This window comes from Mustela erminea, chromosome 5, assembly GCF_009829155.1.
Source record: "Mustela erminea isolate mMusErm1 chromosome 5, mMusErm1.Pri, whole genome shotgun sequence".
Taxonomy (NCBI): domain Eukaryota; kingdom Metazoa; phylum Chordata; class Mammalia; order Carnivora; family Mustelidae; genus Mustela; species Mustela erminea.
This window is the reverse complement of record NC_045618.1, coordinates 267590-286630: the sequence shown is the minus strand read 5'-3', so window position 1 is coordinate 286630 and position 19041 is coordinate 267590. Positions and strand designations below refer to the sequence as shown.

The 19041-nt window shown below is 52.5% G+C and overlaps 1 protein-coding gene across 1 annotated transcript; it reads left to right on the top strand.

The window, feature by feature from the left end:
• The first annotated feature begins 1225 nt into the window (after positions 1–1225).
• Positions 1226–8750, top strand: PSMA4 (proteasome 20S subunit alpha 4). Its single transcript, XM_032341850.1, has 9 exons — positions 1226–1358; positions 3177–3202; positions 3428–3470; positions 4260–4422; positions 5589–5666; positions 5972–6060; positions 6524–6654; positions 7142–7265; positions 8358–8750. The coding sequence occupies exons 2-9, from the start codon at positions 3200–3202 to the stop codon at positions 8510–8512; spliced, it is 786 nt and encodes a 261-aa protein (XP_032197741.1). The 5' UTR covers positions 1226–1358; positions 3177–3199; the 3' UTR covers positions 8513–8750.
• Positions 8751–19041: the final 10291 nt, after the last annotated feature.

Genomic DNA, 19041 nt, shown 5'->3' with positions numbered 1-19041 from the left:
AGTCACAGCATGACTTCTGCCTTAGTCACAGGCCCAGGGGATTCAAGGCGAGGGGACACGGGACCTCGGAATGGGAAGCATCCATACCACACTGTAAAAGGAACATGTGAGGCCTCATCATCCTAAAGCATCGTTTTAATGCTCCCTGTGACCTACAGGGGAAAAAACTCTGGTTGGAGGCATCTACGAATCGGCCTGGTGTCTCTCCTCCTTCCCTTCCCCTGCTGTCTCCTTCATTCCGCTCAGACTCAACTGCTCTCTCCTGCAAACTGATCAAACTCGTTCTCCTTCTGCTCTTTTGTCTCACCAGCTCTTTCTTCCGTCGACCTGACCTTCTGCCTCTCTCTTGGGCCTGAGAACGCATAGTGACCCACCGGCGAGGGGCCCTGTGCCGTTTTGCCTGGCTCACCTCCTCCTGTGCCCGGGAAGCAGGAGCGACAGCAGAGGCCTCACACGGCTCATTCCCAGGCTGCCTCCTTCAGAGTCCAGTCCCCCAGGAGTAATTTTCCATCCACCTGAAGAGCCCGGAGCCCCTGCCCTCTGGGGCTCTCCTTGGAGGGGACTGTAAGCCCATGACTCCGTCTTAACCCCGATCTGGCCAACCGTGCGGCCCAGGGCAAGTTAACGCACCAACGCTGGGTGGTGGACCGGAGGACGGGAGCCGCCGGGAGCAGGGCAGAGGGCGGCACCGGACAGACAGCAGTCGGGGTCGGCCCGGCCGAGCGGGGAAGAGGCTGAGACCAGGGTGGGCCCCGCCGGGGGTGCGTGAGCCCGTCGCGGCCCGCTCCGTGTGCCCGCAGTGAGAGCGGAGGGCAGAGCCCCGCAGGCGGGACGCAGCGCATCTGACGAGCTCGGGGCCGGCCCCACGGAGCAGCGCACGGCCGCCGGCGGGACGCCCCACGCGACCAGCCCGCGGAGTGTCGGGGAAGCGGCCGGGGAAGGGCCCGGGGCCGGCACCGGTCACAGGGTCCGCACAGAGGACGGCCCCTTCCGGAGCACAGCGTCCTCGCCCGGGGCCCTTCCGACCCGAAGGTGCGTGGCCACCGGAGGGCGCGGGGCGCGGGGGGCTCCCGGCGCCGCCCGGGCACAGACCCCGGGCCTTCGCGGAACCGAGCGCGAGAAGAAGCCGGAGGCCCCGGCGCGCCGGCTGTAGCCGTCAGCTCCGGCCCCGCCCCCGGACTTCCGGGCCAGCTCCGGCCCCCGCCCCCGGACTTCCGGGCCAGCGGCGGCCCCGCCCCCGTACTCTGCGCACGCGCCGGCGCCATATTGACAGCGGCTGCTCGGCCGTGGCGGTGGCGGCCGGTGTTCTTCCTCGTGAAGAGTCTCGGTGGCCGTCTCCACTCTTCCGTGTCCCGCTGGTGAGCTTCTGCCCCTGGGCACCCGCGGAAGGGTGGCTGCCCTCCCCGCGGCCGGGGCTCGTGAACCTCGCGGCAGAGCCGTCTCGGCCTGCGGCTGCCACCAAGGCGCCCAGGGTGCCATGACTCTGCACCCGCTTCCTCGGCGACAGGCCGGCGGTCGTGGGGCTCGGCTGCGGGGCGCGCGTCTGGGTCGGGGCCGGGGCCGGCGTCCGAGCTGGATCTAGCGCTCTCGTCGGGGCCGGGACTGGGGTCTCAGCTCGGATCTAGCGCGTTCCTTGGGGCCGCGTCCAGGTCCAAGCTTGACTGTCGCTCACGTCGGGGTCGGGGCCGCAGTGGGAGCTGGGATCTGGCGCTCTCATCGGGACCAGGGTCCAAGCTTGGAGCTAGTGCGCACGTCGGGGCCGGGGCTGGAGTCCCAGCTTGGATCTAGAGCGCACGTCGGGGCCGGGCCGGGGGCGGGGCCGGAGTTCGAGCTGGGATCTAGCGCGCGGGTCGGGTCGGGGTCCAAGCTTGGACCTAGTGCTCACGTCGGGGCGGTGCTGGGGTCCCAGCTTGGATCTAGAGCGCATGTCGGGGCCGGGGCGGGGGCCGGGGCGGATTCGAGCTGGGATTTAGCGCGCGGGTCCGGCCTGGGTCCAGGCTTGGACCTAGTGCGCACGTCGGGGCGGGGCTGGGGTCGGAGCTGGGATCAGGCGCTGCCATGGTCGGGGCGGAGGCTGGGGTCTGAGCTGTGATCTAGTGCTCGCGTCCCAGTTGGGGATTGGGCTCCGCATCCAGCGAGCTTTGCCCAGTCGGGACTGGGGTGGGGGTTTGGTGCGCACTCTGGGGCTGGGGCCAGGGTGGGGGTTGTACAGGTGGGATGGGGCGTCACTTGGGAGGGTGGGTACCCGAAAGTTGCCCTGCTGGAAGTGCACCGGAGGTGCGCAGCGGGGCTTGTGCTCGGGGCTGTCCTTCCCTTTCCCATGCTGACTGGTGTACAGCCTCCTAACTGGTTACCTTTCCTCGTGCTCTCCTCAGCTACAGTGATCTTCCTAAATGTCATCCAGTTCCTGTGACTCTGTGGCCCACAGTCTTGCCGTGAGCCGCATTGCCTGAGAGAGAACATTGGCAGTTTTTACTTGGGTTGGGGGGCTTTCAGGGCTAGGGTCTGGCTTGGATCTCTAGCTTATCTCTCTAAGCTTGCTTCTCAATTTCTGGGATTTAGGAAAATGGGCTTTGCAGTCTGAAGTTTAGCATTTATACTAAATTGCACTGAGCCCCATTGTTGGCTTCTGCAGGAATAGCAGGATCACCACCCCTACCTCCTCTAGGTTGGGACTCCACATCGTCCTGGAGAAAGAAAGCCTCAGCCTCTTCACTCGGCGTTCCAGGCTCCCGCGCATCGGTGTGCATGCCTAGCTCTCTAGCTCCTTCCGGTTTAAGTTCAGCAGTTTGTCTCTCACCATTGAGCAGGCATTCTCCTCTGCCTGGGCTGCTCTCCCCATCTCCCCGTGTCCTTCCTCTTAGGCCCAGTGGTTCCCAGCCTTATTTGTCTCCCATGTCTAACTTGAACTCATTTATTTTTATTTTTATTTTTGGTAATTGTTTCTCAAAAAACAATGGTGTCTGCCTCCCTCACCTGAGTACCGGATTGTAAGCTCTGCAGGGAAGGGAGTGGTGTTCCCTGTTTTGGGATTCCAGCATCTGGCCTTGTGCCCGCTGCATTGCGGACGTTAGATGAGTGAAGGGATGAACAAAACAGATTTTTCTTTTTAAGTCAGGAAATGCTCCTTAAATTGCAAGTTTCATTTTAATAATGATCTTACTTTCTTCTTACAGGAATTACGTGAAGTTCAGAAAACATGGTGAGTTGCTACGCGTGCCTGTGAGCTGTTGCCTGATAAATGCTATTGCTTGTGCCTCTAGACTAGCATGAGGAAAGGGGACGGAAGGTAGAAGAGCTGCGAAGGGGTCTTCTTCCCTGTCAGTCCGTCCTGCACACCGAGCTTTGCACGCCAGGGTGTTTCATAAGACGGTTCGTGGACTGACTTCTGCTGGGCAGGACTCACTTGCCTGTTTTTCCTTTGCAGTCTCGAAGATATGACTCCAGGACTACCATATTTTCTCCAGAAGGTAAAATCGAAACTGTTTAAGCTATCTCAAATTAAAAAATGTCTGTGGGGCACCTGGGTGGCTCAGTTGGTTAAACAACCGCCTTTGGCTCAGGTCACGGTCCCGGAGTCCTGGTATTGAGTCCCGCATCGGGCTCCCAGCTCCATGGGTAGTCTGCTTCTCCCTCTGACCTTCTCGCCTCTCATGCTCTCTCTCACTGTCTCTCTCTCAAATAATAAATAAAAATGTCTGTAGAGTTTGAACTAAAATGGGGAGGAGGGTCCTATAGGCTTTTTTTTTCTTTTTTTAAAGATTTTATTTATTTATCTGGCAGGCAGAGACCACAAGTAGGCAGAGAGGCAGGCGGAGAGAGAGGGGGAAGCAGACTCCCCGCTGAGCAGAGAGCCCGATTCGGGGCTCGATCCCAGGATCCTGGGATCATGACCTGAGCCAAAGGCAGAGGCTTTAACCCACTGAGCCACCCAGGCGCACCAGAATTTTTTTTTTTTTTTTTTTTTAAGTTTTATTATATAAGTAATGTCTGCACCCCACATGGGGCTCAAACCCACAACCCTGAGATCAGGAGTCCCATGCTCTACTGACTGAGCCAGCCAGGCACCCCTATGTAGGAACTTTTTTTTTAATCCTTTGCTAAGTTCATCGTTTTTGTACTTTGGGCTGATTCTGGCCACCAGATTGGTTGGGTGCCTCATCAAGGGTGAAAGTGAGGCTCTTGTGTGTGTCCTGCCAGTGGTGTGACTGACTCGCTGGGGGCCGTGCTGCTGGGTACTCACTGCTGGTGTCTTGTAGGTCGCCTGTACCAGGTGGAGTATGCCATGGAAGCTATTGGGCACGCAGGCACCTGCTTGGGGATTCTAGCGAACGATGGTGTTTTGCTTGCAGCAGAGAGACGCAACATCCACAAGCTTCTTGATGAAGTCTTTTTTTCTGAAAAAATTTATAAACTGAATGAGTAAGTGGGATCTTAGGGAACGGTGTGTTAAGTGTCTCACTTTCTCACGCAGTGATACTGCACACATGTTGGGAGAGCTATTCTGTGTATCATGGTAGAATTGAAGAGAACGGTTTTTACCTCTGAGAATTTCTGCTTTTAATTTATCTTGTCTGAAACCTCCTCGAGCCCCAGACCTCGTGTTACCCTCTTGAAGCGCAGAGTCAAGCCTTCTGTGGGGAACTGGAGTTGTGTATTGATAGGACTCAGGCTTGGTAGTCCCACAGATTTGGGTGCATTTAGAAGCTGTGTGACCCTACACCGATTATTTAACGTCTCTGGGTCTCAGCCTACTGGAGTAGTTACGGCAGTTTAGTGAAATGAAATAAACACAGACAAACCAGCACAGTGTGCAGCTTGTAGCAGGCCCTCCAAGCATTGCTCAGAGTGGCTGCTCTGGAATTCTGTGGAATGGCACTGACTCTTACCAAACCACAGGCCTCCCTGAGGTTTGGGGACAGTTCAGCTGAGCCCTGTACCCTCGGTGACGGTGCGGTGTGTGGGACTTGGCAGCTGGCAGCGAGCAGGGCTTGCTGATTGGTCCGTCTCCTCAGTGGTGGGCCAGTTGATCGCTGCTACTGGGCTTCTCTGATGGGCTTGTCCGAAGGAGTGCTGTCCCCTCTACAATGTCACTGTCTCCGGCTTGCCAGGCAGGACAGAGGCTCTCGAGTCTGTGGGAGAGCCAGGGCAGACCAGGGGACGAGGGCAAAGGTACAGCTGTCCCCTTCATGTGAGCCTAGCCCTGGGCTTCTAGGCAGCCTTAGAAAAGGCCCTTCCCGTGGGTGCCCTCCCCTTCACCTCCATCAGGCCAGGCCTCAGGAGGGAGGAGGGCACAGAGCAGCCTGTCTCCCTATCTGGTAAGACCTCTCTTGCCTTTGTTGATGAGTCTTGGGATTTACTTTAGCTTCTTCATGGTATTCCCTTGCCTGTTCACAGGGTGGTGATGGTAAATACATCTGTTGGGGAATTCATGAGTGCATTTGTTTAGTTTTCATGTGGAATGACATCTGGTTCAAAGTCTGTAAAGATGAAACTTCTGTCAGTGGCTTTGGAGCAAGGGTGGTGCCTTTCTGACCGAACTTGCAGACCTCTCCCTGCTTACCGATCCCTGTTTTCCTTTTCTCAAGGGACATGGCCTGCAGCGTGGCAGGGATCACTTCCGATGCGAACGTTCTCACTAATGAGCTGCGGCTCATTGCTCAAAGGTATGCTTGTAAATAGCATTGGTGCAGGTACCTGCATTAGTGGCCGTATTTCTAAGGAGGAGTCATTAGTGCAAAGGTCCGAGTCATTAAAAAATGTATTCCTGGAAAATTCAAGTTTTCTTAGACTAAGGTTTTACCATGTTACTTCCTCTAAGCATATCCCAGTCGGCCATGCTCTCCTCACCTCTTGGAATCACAATTAACTGTCCCTGTGGCACAGATGTATTTCCAGAGGGTGTATTTGTTTGCTTAAGTGTATCTGTGTTTTAGAGAAAACTGTTAATATGCCAGTTTCTTTGTCGCAGGTATTTATTACAGTACCAGGAGCCGATTCCTTGTGAGCAGCTGGTCACAGCGCTGTGTGACATCAAACAAGCGTATACACAGTTTGGAGGTACTGAGTTTTTTGAACATTGTATTCCAAAGTTAAACCATTTTATGAACAATAACCTTTTTGAGATGCTAAAAAGAAATTGAAAATGAAATAAAACATTTTGCATAAATTCCTGCTTCGTGAATTAACTGGCTTCCGCTGTGTAGATTGTCGTATGTCTTATTAATAGACTGCTGGAAGGCCATAATGCCATTTTCAAATCTGGAAACAAATTGCTTTCTACATAATAATGAAATTCAGCACCAGTCTTCTGTGTCTTTATTCCTTTTTCTGGCTGTGCCCAAATCCTAGAGACAAAAGTGGCATTTTGGCTGGCGCTTATCTGTGATGCTCAGAAAACAAAGCAGTTTTTGAATGCTTCACTCCACAGAGAGGCTGTGGTCCCCCTCCTGGGCTCAGGGAACCATAGCGATCCCGGACTCAGATTGCTGACATGTTTGGCTGTTTGCTGTTGCTGTTAAAGGAAAACGTCCCTTTGGTGTTTCGTTGCTCTACATCGGCTGGGATAAGCACTACGGCTTTCAGCTCTACCAGAGCGACCCCAGTGGGAACTACGGAGGATGGAAAGCCACGTGCATTGGGAACAACAGTGCTGTGAGTACTTTTGTGCTGCAGTGAAATTGAGCAAAAGATCTAAGAACCACCACAATTTTCCAGTGGCCGTGAGTACAAACTATTCTAAAATAGCTGCCGCAACCCTGACGTGACAGCAGAGCATCTTTGATCTTGCTGATGAGGAGCTCGCAAGCACCGCAGATACTCCCGAGACTTCCCGTCTACCTTTGTAACGAAAGGAAATGCCACTTTTCAGTGAGAAGTGGAAACAGACGTAGTTATTTTTCATATCCTAGTTCTCAGACCCCTTGACTGCTATCACGGACCCCTTGCAGGCCTGGAGAGGTCCAGGTTCCAGACCCCCTCGTCACCCCACCCTGTGTCTCCCCTCCCTGCCATTAGGGTTGTGCGTGTTGGTTATAGTGCCCACAGTGATTCAGTTGTTTCTCTTCTGACCAATCCATATTCCAAAAAAGTGCAGGAATTTAAAGGAAATTCTTTGTTGGTTCTCCTTAATGTCTTACAGGCAGCTGTTTCAATGTTAAAACAAGACTACAAAGAAGGAGAAATGACTTTGAAGTCCGCACTTGCTTTAGCTATCAAAGTCCTCAATAAGACCATGGATGTGAGTAAACTGTCAGCTGAAAAAGGTAATTGGTATTCACTCCTAACGGGCTCACTTGAGTGCGAGAAGCCATTGAGCAGCTTCTGTGTTCACCCTGACATGTCCGAGTTCGTTGACGCCGCAGCCTTAATGAATTGAGCGGCGTTAGACCTGTTTCCTAAGCGAGGATGCTAAGCCTTTGTGAGGTTCGGTGCCTTGACCGTAATCCCACACTGTGTTCCGAGCGTGAGGGCTTGGGGCTGAATGTTCTCAGTGTTCCCGGTTAGAGATCTGAGTTGTGCTTTTAGTTCTTAACTGATCAGTTTCTCGACAGCCTGCTCTGTGTGTGTGTGCGGACGATCACGGGCATGTGCTTACTTGCTCATCGGCGTGGTGTGTGTCTGAGGGATGACATTTGCGTGAATGGGGGTATCCTCTCTTCTTTAAACCCACTGGTCTCTTCTGTTTCCCATGTTTGCAGTTTTAAGTACTTGATTTAGTTTAGCTCTGTGATCCTATAAAACTATTTCTACATAAGGTTTTCAAAAATTAGGGTCAGTTAATGGAACGATTTAGTTTAGGATACTTGGGCCCCTGGTGTTCCTTAGAAAATGTAGTCGACTTGCAGACTGTCCTGTTGTGTACTTCTCCCTAATTTCAGGGAGGCAGTACCCCGTTTCCCCTGCTCAAAAAACTCCTTCTCCTTTGGTGTCAGTTTACTTTTCTTGTCTGTGGTCATGGAAGCTGCTTTTCATGCCTTCGTTTTGAAGAGCTTTCCAGAGTCCATGAAAAAGGCATGGGATTACTGGTTAGAGACTCTGTGCCTTCAGGGGCTCCGTGGAGGACATGGAGGCTCCCGCTGGTGTCGCAGCTAATGGCAGGCCAGCTAGAGCAAGAGGTGGATGTGCTCTTTGGAGGAAAGTGAAAGACTGGCAAGTCGGAGGTTGGGATTGGTGAGGGACCTGTCGCTAGGGGCGTGTGTGTGTGTGTGTCGTTGGGATCCGGACAGGAGGGAAGGTATTGTTTGCTGTGGGAGCGGCTGGGAGCCGGCATAGGCTGGGCCTGGGCTCCGGGGGAGCTGGGACTGGGAGCCATTCGCCGAGGGCATCTGCCTGTAACCGCGTGTGCTCCCTTGCAGTGGAGATCGCCACCCTGACCAGAGAGAGCGGGAAGACGGTCATCAGAGTCCTCAAACAGAAGGAGGTGGAGCAGTTGATCAAAAATCACGAGGAGGAGGAAGCGAAAGCCGAGCGGGAGAAGAAGGAGAAAGAGCAGAAGGAGAAGGACAAATAGGAGGACCCAGGGGTTCCGTAGCTCTCGTGGGGTCACTTCAGGGCCCTCGCTGTCCTCCTTCCCACCCTGAGAAAGCCCTCGCTTGTTTTCGCCTGTGCGGGGAGACGAGGGCAGCACCAGCTGCATCGGGTCCTCGCCGTCTCTGTCCAGTTGAACCCTGCACCGCGGTGGACTGCTGGTCTGGACGCCCTCGCCCCTCCTTGTTTTGGGTAATAAAACGTGGGAAGAATGGCGGAGGTGAAGGAAGACAGTGTCTGTGGCAGGAGTCGCGAGGCCCCGGGATCGGCAGAGGCCGTGGTCTGCCCGTGAGCTAGGTGCGCTGTGGCGGCCCGTGCGTGTGGCGTCCATGCGTGGTGCTGACTTCATAAATGGGAAGGGGGGCGTGGCGCAGTCGGGTTTGCTTTGCTGTTGTCCCCCTTCCACTGGGAGCAGAACAGAGTCTTTGTCTAGGTGTCTGCGGGGTGGAATCCAGGGACGCAGGGCCCCGTGCTGTCCCCGGTGTGGATGGGTTCAACCTGGACTGGAAGTGTGTGCACACGCCTGCATGAACGTGCACGTCTGTGAGGAGTTAGCGACGTGTGGAAGATGTGACAGTGAAACCCCGCGTACCCACCCCCCCACTCTGCCAACGGCAGTTTCCAAGCGCCCTGTGGGAAGGGTCCCCCGCAGTGTCCCTTTCCCATGTCCTGTCTGCGGGGCTTACACCCTGGAATCCCACCCCCTGCTCTTCTCACAGAGGCTCTGTCTACAGGGATGGGTGTGAGGACGAAGGCAAGGGCTGGGCTGGAGCCGGGGGTGGGGGTGGGCAAGGCAAGGTGAGGGTCCTGACACTGGGACAGGCTGCCCACAGCCCGCACTGAGATGCAAAGGCAGCAGTGGAAGAGAGGAACCAAAGAGGGGACAGTTTACATCGACCAGAGGGAGCTCCACTGCTGAGTCCAGCTGTCCTTGTGATGGAGCCCCCTTTGCCAGAAGCTCCAGAGCTGCGTTCCCCTGACTGTGGCCCCGGCCGGCCCCCCTGCACCCCACAGCCCGGGTGTGGGAGACACCAGAGCTCCCCGGGGACTTCTCAGGCTTGAGGGCCCATGAGAAGCACACGCCGAGCTTGTTAGAACACGCAGGGCCCCAGCCAGTAGGTGTGGGCAGCAGGGGCGGTGTGTGCCAGCCCCACTGCTGGCCTTACTGCCAAGGGCTGTTCCCAAGACCCTCTGACATAGTGTTCTGTTGTTGTTTATTTTAAGATTTTATTTGTTTGACAGAGGCAGAAGCAGGGGAGCAGTAGGCAGTGGGAGATGGAGAAGCAGGCTCCCCACTGAGCAGAGAGCCCGATTTGGGGCTTGATCCCAAGACCCCAGGATCGTGACCTAAGCCAAAGGTGGATGCTTAACCCACTGAGCCACCCAGGCGCCCCTTTGTGGTTCTTTAATCCAGATGGCTTTTGCTCTAGACAGCTGGTTCCTGTTACTCCCAGTAGCTGTGTTCTGTCACATTGTCCTGAGCACCGGATGAGCAAATGCTGATCCGTGGCCTGGGGGGAACGAGTATCAGGCCAGGATCCTGAGCTGCTGGCCACGCTTGCACCAACTGGTCAACATGTGGCCTTGTTTTGTGTGTGTTTCTGTTTAAAGACATCTTATCAATGTGTATCGGTAATTCATTGTCTTGGGCTCATGGCCAGCAGCTGTAACCTGCCATCTGACCCTTCCATCTCCTCCATGGGGGGGACATCAGCAGGCACTTTGGCCCCAAGTTTAGGTGGGATCACCAATAGCACAAAGATGGGGAAAACAGGCATAAAATACACCAAAAGAATGCTGTTGGTGCACAGGCTGAAATGAGGCAGGGTTCCACTCCGAAGCTGGCTGGGCCCGTCCACACATGGGCCCGTCCATAGGGACCGCGAAGGTCCCGCCCGTGCTGGCTTGGGGTGACAGGCAAATCTGCAGACGCAGAATGTAAGTGGTGATGGTCGGCTCCGTGGGGTCACGTGATCCTTTGGGTCTCGCTCTGCCCAGAAGTGGAGGTAGATGGAGAAGGGAGCTGCCTGTCTCCAGACCAGACCCAGGGTGCAGGCGTTGGCCACGAGAGCCTCTCACGCGGGCTGTTCGGACAGCCTTGTGCCAGGTCTTCCCTTCAGTCTGTCCTTGACACGGCAGCCAGAGCAGTTCTCAGTACAGGCTGTGACCGGGCCGCCCTTCCTGCATGGGGACAGCCGCTTCACTCTGGTTCACAAGAGGCCCCACGGCTCCTTCCTCCACCAGGTGCTCGTCTGAATGAGCTGCTTGTTTCTTGAAATAACCGAGCCTCTTCCACCCCAGGGCCTTTGTGCCTGCCCATCCTTCTGCCTTGAGACTACTCTGCCCTGGGAGTGTCTGCATTGCCCACCCTCCCCCGGCCCCCTGCCCATGTTCAGTGTCCCCTTGTTTGGGCCATGTCCCCAAAAGGAGCAGCCACTCCCCTGCACACGCCTCCTCCCTTTCCTTGTGGCCATGTTTCTCCAAGCCCTCACCCCCTGGTACATGTGCTTACTGTGCAGAGCTGGGACTCAAACAGCTGTGTCCCAGCACTGAGAACAGAAAGGGGCACATATTAGGCCTCAGATACTAAGGACTGAGGGAACAGTGGTCCTTGATATGCTGGAGTGAAATCCTGAAATCCACGGCCTTCCAGTCCAGGTGGTAGAACTGGTGGGTTTTCTGTGTCCTGGCCACCCCTTGAGTACTTCCCTAAAGTTAAGAGAACTGCAGAGGCCAGGGTCCTAGCACATTTTCCTGCAACATCCAGAACAAAGATTCAGGACTCCAACCTAATGATGGAAAAATCTCAACATACCTTTTAAAAAATAAATAAATAAATAAAAAATATATCTATTTAAGGATTTTATCTATTTGACAGAGTGAGCATGAGCTGGGGAAGGCAGAGGGAGAAGCAGCCTCTCTGCTGAACAGGGAGCCTGAGGTGGGGCTCGATCCCAGGACTGGGATCATGACCCAAGCAGAAGGCAGATGCTTAACCGACTGAGTTGCCCAGGTGCCCGTATGGTTTGTTTTTTTTTGTTTTGTTTTTTGTTTTTTGTTTTGAGTCCTCTCTGCACCCAATATGGGGTTTTGAACTCACAGTTCAGAGAGGAGAGTCACACACCCACTGACTGAGCCAGCCAGATGCCGCTGGCCCTTTTGTTGAAATAATTTCATGCTGGGGAGAAACGGAAACCTGGGGGTGGGGTAGGGGCTGCCCTAACTGGTTTTTCCCTTGCTCCAAGACTACATCCAGCCTAGATTCTCCCCAGCCCCATTCTGCTCTGTGGTGTCTTCATGGCTCCGGGTTGCAGGGTGTTGCTGATGTGTCCTGAATGTAGCTCAGCAGTCCTTACCTGAACACAGGCTCCTCCTGTCAGGGCATGGCTGGGGCAGGAGCACTGACAGATAGAAGCAGGGAACCAAGGAGCTAACAGGCTGAAATCTGGTGTTGATTTCCTTCGGGCGAGTTACAAATCATGTTTTAAAAATGACTAATGTTTAGGTGTTCTTATGTATAATTTTACTTCTGGAGGTTTTTTAAATCAGAAAATAAGCAAGACTCAAATTTCTGCTGTCTAGCACTTCGAAAGGTCCATGAAAGCATTAGCAGTGCAAAAATATTCCACGTTCTGGAGAAGAAAAACAACCCAGAAAGTAGATTCATTTCTGTTCCTATTTGCCATGTTGCTGGTAATTTTAGGTGATGGCAGTTTGTGGCTGAGTAAGACATGTTCCCGGTTATTACTGTGCCGGAAGGGCAGGGCTGTAATCTACTCGCTAATGCGGACACGTGCTGGACCCCGGTGGCCGCGAGCTGCTCGGGAGAGGGCCTGGCAGCGGGACAGCCTCCCATATTTCTGGAACGGCTGTAGCTGAGCAGAGCTGGAGCCGAGCTCTCAGGGGAAGACGATTAAGGACAGGAGATGAGGCTGGAAATGTGCAGAGACAAGACAGCTTTGCTGATCGCGTAGCCTGTGCTCTGCGCCATGCAGGAACCACAGAGAGTCTTTATTTTTTAAATTTCTTTTCATGATTTATTTATTTGAGAGAGAGAGACAGCATGGCGGGGGGTGGCAGGGAAAGAGAGGGAAGCAGACTCCCCGCTGAGAAGGGATTTCCCATGCGGGGCTTGATCCCAAGACCCTGAGATCACAACCTGAGCCAAAATTGAGAGTCGGACGCTCCACCGAGCGCCCCAGGCAGCCCAGATTTTTGAGTGAATGCGGGAAATGAGTACACCCTAACTCGAGCCAGCCGCCGGCTCAGATGGGAGGAGACAGGGTGGGGAGGCCAGCCTCGAGGCTGCAGAAATGGAAGGAAGGATGAGGGTCCCGGTGGTGAAGAGAAGAGAGGGGGGAAGCTCCCCAGGGCGAGGAGCGAGAGGAGCCGCACCAGGGCCGCTGACTCGGCCCGCAGCTCAAAGGCATGAAGAACAGGAGTGGGGCCCCAGAGGCTTAGTCGGGGCAGCCTCTGACCCTTGGTTTCGGCTCAGGACATGCCCTCACGGTTGTGGGATGGAGCCCCACGTCGGGCTCCTTGCTCAGGGCGGAGTCTGCTTCAGATTGTCCCTGCCTCTCCGCTCGTGCCGGCATTCTTTCTAATTAATAAAACTCTTAAAACAAAAAGCTTCATGAACCACCCCTAAAATTTTATAACCTTTTTTTGTTGTTTTGGCCTCGTAGGGAGGAACTTGGTGACATCACCTATGAACCCATGAACCCACATCACACGCTTTCCGCCCTTTTCCTTCCAGATCCTCTACATTCGCGTTCTCTTGGGCTCTGCCTGCCCATCTCCTTGCCCGGCTTCCTGCCACGGCCCTTAGGAAAGTCATTCCTAAGCTCGTTGCCACCCGCATCCCGGGTCTTCTCATCCTAGCACTTACATTTTTGTTTTTAATGCCGATAATGGGAGGCTTTTTGTGTTTTTGTAGGCAAAGCTGTGAGTCATTGACATTTCTTGTTGTTGGTATGATACATGTAAAGATACTCCACCCCCACCGCCAAAGTATATAAATGTTCAGTACACTTGGAAAAGGTACAGGCACCCTGATGTTTACTGCAGTGTTTTCAACAATAGGCAAACTACGGAAGCAGCCCAGAACAGATGACGTGCTGTGTACACGCAATGGAATATTACGCACACACCAAAAAGAACGGATACTTACCATTTGCCACGACACGGACAGAACTAGAGAGTGTGAAGCCAGGTGAAACAAATCAGAGAGACAACCAGCGTATGGTCTCCCTCACATGTGGAATTTAAGAAGCAAAATAAAAAAGAAAAACCAAGAAACAGACTCTTAACTGCAGAGTAGTTTGTAGTATGCGGCTGGTAGCCAGAGGGGAGGTGGTGGGGGTCGGGGACACGGGCTGGGGAGGGAGGGGGCACTTGAGATGAGCATGGCTGGTGCATGGAGGCGTCGAGTCACCGTACTGTACACCTGACAGTAATGTTACCCTGCATGTGAGCTCTGACGGAATCACAGGTTTTTAAAAAGTATACGGACATTCTTCTAGTAAATTTGTGGTTTTACCGTACACAATTTAAAAAATGGAATTGGTAAAAATATAAAAATAAAAAATTTAATTGGTATCTATTGTTAAAAGTCAGGATTTCAGTTGGCGATGCCACCTTAATTCTGCCATTCACACTAATGTTCTTGAATGAATTCAGAATCAGATACAACGAAATGGTGACGTTTTCTCTGTAAGGGCTTTGTGGCGACATTACACACCACCCAGTCCCCCAGGACATGCACACATGGTGGCTTTAGTTGGTCTCCAGGGCTGTGCCGCCAACACCACGGTTTAGAACGCTTTCATTCTCCCAAACAGAAACCCCGTCGCACTTGGCCGTCACCCCAGCTCCCCTGGCCCCAGGCACCCGCCAGTTGGCTCTGCGTCCACGCAGATTTGCTCGCCATGGACGTGTCCCAGAGTGCGGTCAGCAAGCCGCCGTGTGGCCATGTGTGACCGGCGTCTCACCGAGGGTCATGTCACGGTTTGTCGCAGCCCCGCACGGGTTGGCAGGTCACAGCTTACAGGATAAGAGTAATAATGGCAGGAGTCCCTTATTCTTACTGTGGAGAGACACCGGCCATGGGGTCGCACTATGCGCTGGACGCGAGGGTGGTCTCCGTTCGGGATGTTGTGGCTAGCACAGCTGTGGACACGCACGCCCACACTCTGGGTGGACTTGGGCTTCCGTTTCTCGGGCGTATCCCCAGGTGGAAGTGCTGGGTCATGTCTTGTTTAATTTTTAATCCACCTTCGTGCCAGACAATCACACGAGTGACTCGGGTTGTAAAAGGGTCTACTTTCTCCTATTTTCTCCTAAAGAGACCAGGACAAGTGGAGAGTGCATGGACGCCTGAGTGAATGTCTGTGAGTTAGTCAGTTTCCGTTGAAATAGGGCTCGCGGTTGGAGAGGACTTTGGATTCCTTTCATGTTGGCAGCCTTTGTACCTAGCACTAGGAAAGGCCGAGTCTTTGATTCTATACCCAGGCGCCTTATATAATATTCTCTGAAAAATTCCAAATCATACAGAATGCGAGAATCCAGGATAAATGTCTCTTGGGTCTTGAACAATCCAGTAACTTACTTTTTCTGATTATAAAGCAGCATGCGCTCGTTTGCAAAATACACAACAGATTAAATGAAAAATCGCCTGTACAGTCTTGCTCAGAGCTGGTCACCATGCATGTCCCTCCCTGGCCCAGATGCTGAGTATGTCTACTGGTAGACTGCAGCAAATTACAGGCCATTCGTTGAAAAATAGTTTCAAAGAAAACATTAAAATAGGTATTTCCCCTTCTCGTTGCTTCCCGAAGGATTTTGAAGCCTTAGAAAACCCTTTCTCTGTAGGACAGAGCCGAGATGATCATTTCTGGAGCAGACGGTCTGCAACAGCGACTTCATGTCTGCTGTGTCTGACAGTCACCTCGTGAAACCTTCCTTACAAGTACAGCCCCCGTTGCCGAGGGCCTTGGATATGCTCGGCGACTCAGAGGCATCTTTCTGTTCTCTGGCTGAGGAAAGCAAGGCTCAGAGAAGTGTGTGAGGTGTGCTCGTCCCCCGGGTCTGCCACCTCTGTCCCCGTGTGGGCTCTCCTGCCCTCCTTGGGGCCTCCAACACCTGTCCCCCTGCATGCATGGCTCCCTACCAGGGAGTTTCAGGCTTTTATTGGGACGCTCATGAGGCTTGACCCCTCGCACCCCTCGTGGGCACAGCGCTTCCAAGGCCCTGGGAACGACATGTTGTTACGTGGTCCTACGATCCTGTGTGCTCAGAGTGAGGTCTTGGAGCTGCGGCTGGTAAGTCCCACTGTCGGGTCCCACACCCGCTTCCCCTCCTCTCGAAGGTCCTCGGAGGGGTCTGGCTGCACCGTGAGGTGATCGTTGATCCTCCCAGAGTAGAAATGGCTTCCCGGGCATTTCCTGCCAAGCTCTCTCCAGCTCAGCCGGCGCCCGATGGGAAGGTGTGGGAACAGAAGCTGCGTGAGCCCATGACGGTGTCTGGCACGGTGCCAATCGCTGGAAGAGCAGCACGGCTCAGCGGGGATGGTGTCAGAAGCCAGTCTCCAGACGTGCAGAATTACAGGCTGAGGATTCGGTCTCACCGCCAAAAAAGGTGGGAGAGAAAGTCTTCCACAGATAGGTCCGTTCAGCCAACCCTGCTTTTCTAGGTACGGCAATATTTGTCCACTTTTAAAAAATGAGTAGTTTGTTGAGTCTTTTGAAATTCTAATTAAAGTATGAGGACCCCCACCCAAATAATAGAAGAATCTTTACTATAAACCTGTTGCTGCTTTCCGCTGTCCCAAGGAGAAAGTCTGTGCTCTCCCTCCCGGCCTCACCCTGTTCCCCCGTCTTGACGCCTCTTTCTGGCCTTCCTCACGAAGCTCTCTGGTCCCGTAGAGCCACACATGAGCTGCCCCCCTTTATCTGGACCGCCGCCCTCCCCATGCTGTGACTGGTGCTTTCCTTGTCTCCCATCTCAGACCACTCCCCCACCCAGGAAGGCGTTTTCTGGCGCCCCCATCACTTTCTATATATTTCCTCAAGAGTTCTTAGCAAATGCTGAAACTGTCTTGTTTGTTCTCTGCCTTCCTCTCTAGGCTGTAAGTCCTGCCCCGTTTGCTGTGTTGTCCCGGGAACTGGGCCTATGGTGGGTTCTCAAGTTTCTGTTGAACGAATGGCTGAGATGCGACAGAAGGAATTCAAACTTGTGTTTATTTGACACCAAAGACCAAAGGCCGAGTACCTCCCAGTAGGCTGCCATCTTGCTCTTTTCCAGTTCGTTACCCCACAGAACACTGGGGAGAGCAGACGTGTATCCCAAGTCCCACAGGCAAGCTCAGCCCTGGTTCCCTGATGACAAGGAGAGGACACGCAGCCTAGGATCAGGATGTCCTTTGGAGCGCAGAGTGTCTCAAGCATTCTTCAGTGTGCAAGTGACTGAAAACACCTGAAATTAATCAGGCGTGTTCTAGAAGAGCAAGGAAAGATCGCGTCTCGGGGGCACAGCTGTGGAGCTGGACGTTATCAATGATTTCCCGTCGTCAGAGACCTGGCTCAGGTGGCTTGGAATTAGGTTAAAGATAATCAATTCTCTGGGACAATCAATGTCATCTATTACTCTAACCCTCAGAGGGAACTCTGTGTTGCCGAAAGATACCCATCCGGTCGCGCTTCTCGGCCATAAAACACTCGGCATCAGTCACTATTGCACAGGAACTGAAGCTGGGGGAGGCCCTTGCTAAGTCAGTTCAGGTGGGTAATGAGCAGGTTCCCAAACGAACGCCCCAGTGTGGTGTCTTCTTACCCTCCCTTCCCTAAAACCATTATGCGGTCGTGTACAAATCACAAATGAAGTCTATTTAATTTTGAATTTTTTATGTGCTTTTTGTGAGTTTCAGAATTTCATTACACCCCTTGATTGGAGTGGGAACAATGAAATTGGCAATCGTTAAATTAAATTCTGGGATGGCAGTTCTGCTGCTGGGTGTGTAGCCACAAATTTTTGGAGCATCTGTGGTCTATACCTGTGGTATAATTTGTCCTTTGAACTTACTCTGGATGCGTGGGGCAGTGTCTATGAATATCTGTCAGTTCCAGAATAGAAAGTGAGTGACGTCCGGGTTGTGTGTTTGATAAAAATACTTAAATTCTACCTTTTGCACTGAATTAAGCACTTACAATCGTGTCTTGCAGACATCAAAATAGGGGCTTAATGTCTTTTATAAATCTACACCACTGGGCCATCGGTGAACAGGTCACTTAATGCAGTACAATTTATACTAGGTTGTGTTTACTTAGTACAAATGTTGAGCTTTGCATAGCGAGTAATTGCAAATCTGGTGAAGAAATGTATGGAAATCCATATTCGTCCTTTTTTTTAACCATAGAAATCTCTATGCTTTAGCAGCTTTATTTTTTTTTTTTTAAAGATTTTATTTATTTATTTGACAGACAGAGAGCACAAGCAGAGAGGCAGGCAGAGAGAGAGGAGGAAGCAGGCTCCCCGCCGAGCAGAGAGCTCCATGTGGGGCTCAATCCTGGGACCCTGAGATCATGACCCAAGCCAAAGACAGAGGCTTTAACCCACTGAGCCACGCAGGCACCCGAAGCAGCTTTATCGAGATAGCAAAAACACATGTGTCTAGGAAGTGTGCGCGTGGCAACAGGATCACCACAATCGAGCTAATTAACTCACCTACAACCTCCACGGAACTACCACTGCTGTGTTGGGATTTGGTTCAGATGTCTCCGTGTGTATTGTTTCTGTTTGTTTTAAAAGAAAAATTCTTTCATGATGTGCTTCATCACTCCTGGATGTAAAAGCTCTGGACGTTTCTGGGGCAGGGGTTTTTCAGGGGAAAACGTATCTTTATTTGTAAGAAGAGCTTATATTTGTCCAGATAACATTATAATTCACTCTGTTTTATGAATTGCCATTTCCTTGTCCACTTGTGTTTTTCTTCTGGTCATTGGCTCTATTGCGGCATAGAAATGCTATTATTAGGGGCGCCTGGGTGGCTCAGTGGGTTAAGCCTCTGCCTTCGGCTCAGGTCGTGGTCCCTGGGTCCTGGGATCAAGCCCTCTGTCGAGCTCTCTGCTCAGCAGGGAGTCTGCTTCTCCCTCTCTCTTTGCCTGCCTCTCTGCCTACTTGTGATATCTCTCTGTCAAATAAATAGATAAAATCTTAAAAAAAAAAAGAACTGCTATTATTAAACTCTCTGGACACAGCTCAGATATGTATATGGTTTATATTTTTGTGATCTGTGATTTTATGCACTTCTACTTAGCTATTACAGTGTAATAAAAATATGGCCAACTAATTTTCTTTCTTGAAGCTTTGTACATGAAAATATGTCTGCCCTTTTACATTTTGATTAGTCATTGAAATAGCCCCTGAAAAAAGGAACTTTTAGTCTTATATCATTTCTCTTGAAGGATGAATTTTAATACCCTATCAATACTGGCTTTTTTTTCCCCTTTAATCTGT

Bases quoted from the DNA above. Each gene is read 5' to 3' on its own strand.
- PSMA4 (XM_032341850.1), top strand. The intron at 5,667-5,971 runs GTATGCTTGTAA...TCTTTGTCGCAG, and splicing joins CTGCGGCTCATTGCTCAAAG to GTATTTATTACAGTACCAGG. The intron at 6,061-6,523 runs GTACTGAGTTTT...TTGCTGTTAAAG, and splicing joins AGCGTATACACAGTTTGGAG to GAAAACGTCCCTTTGGTGTT.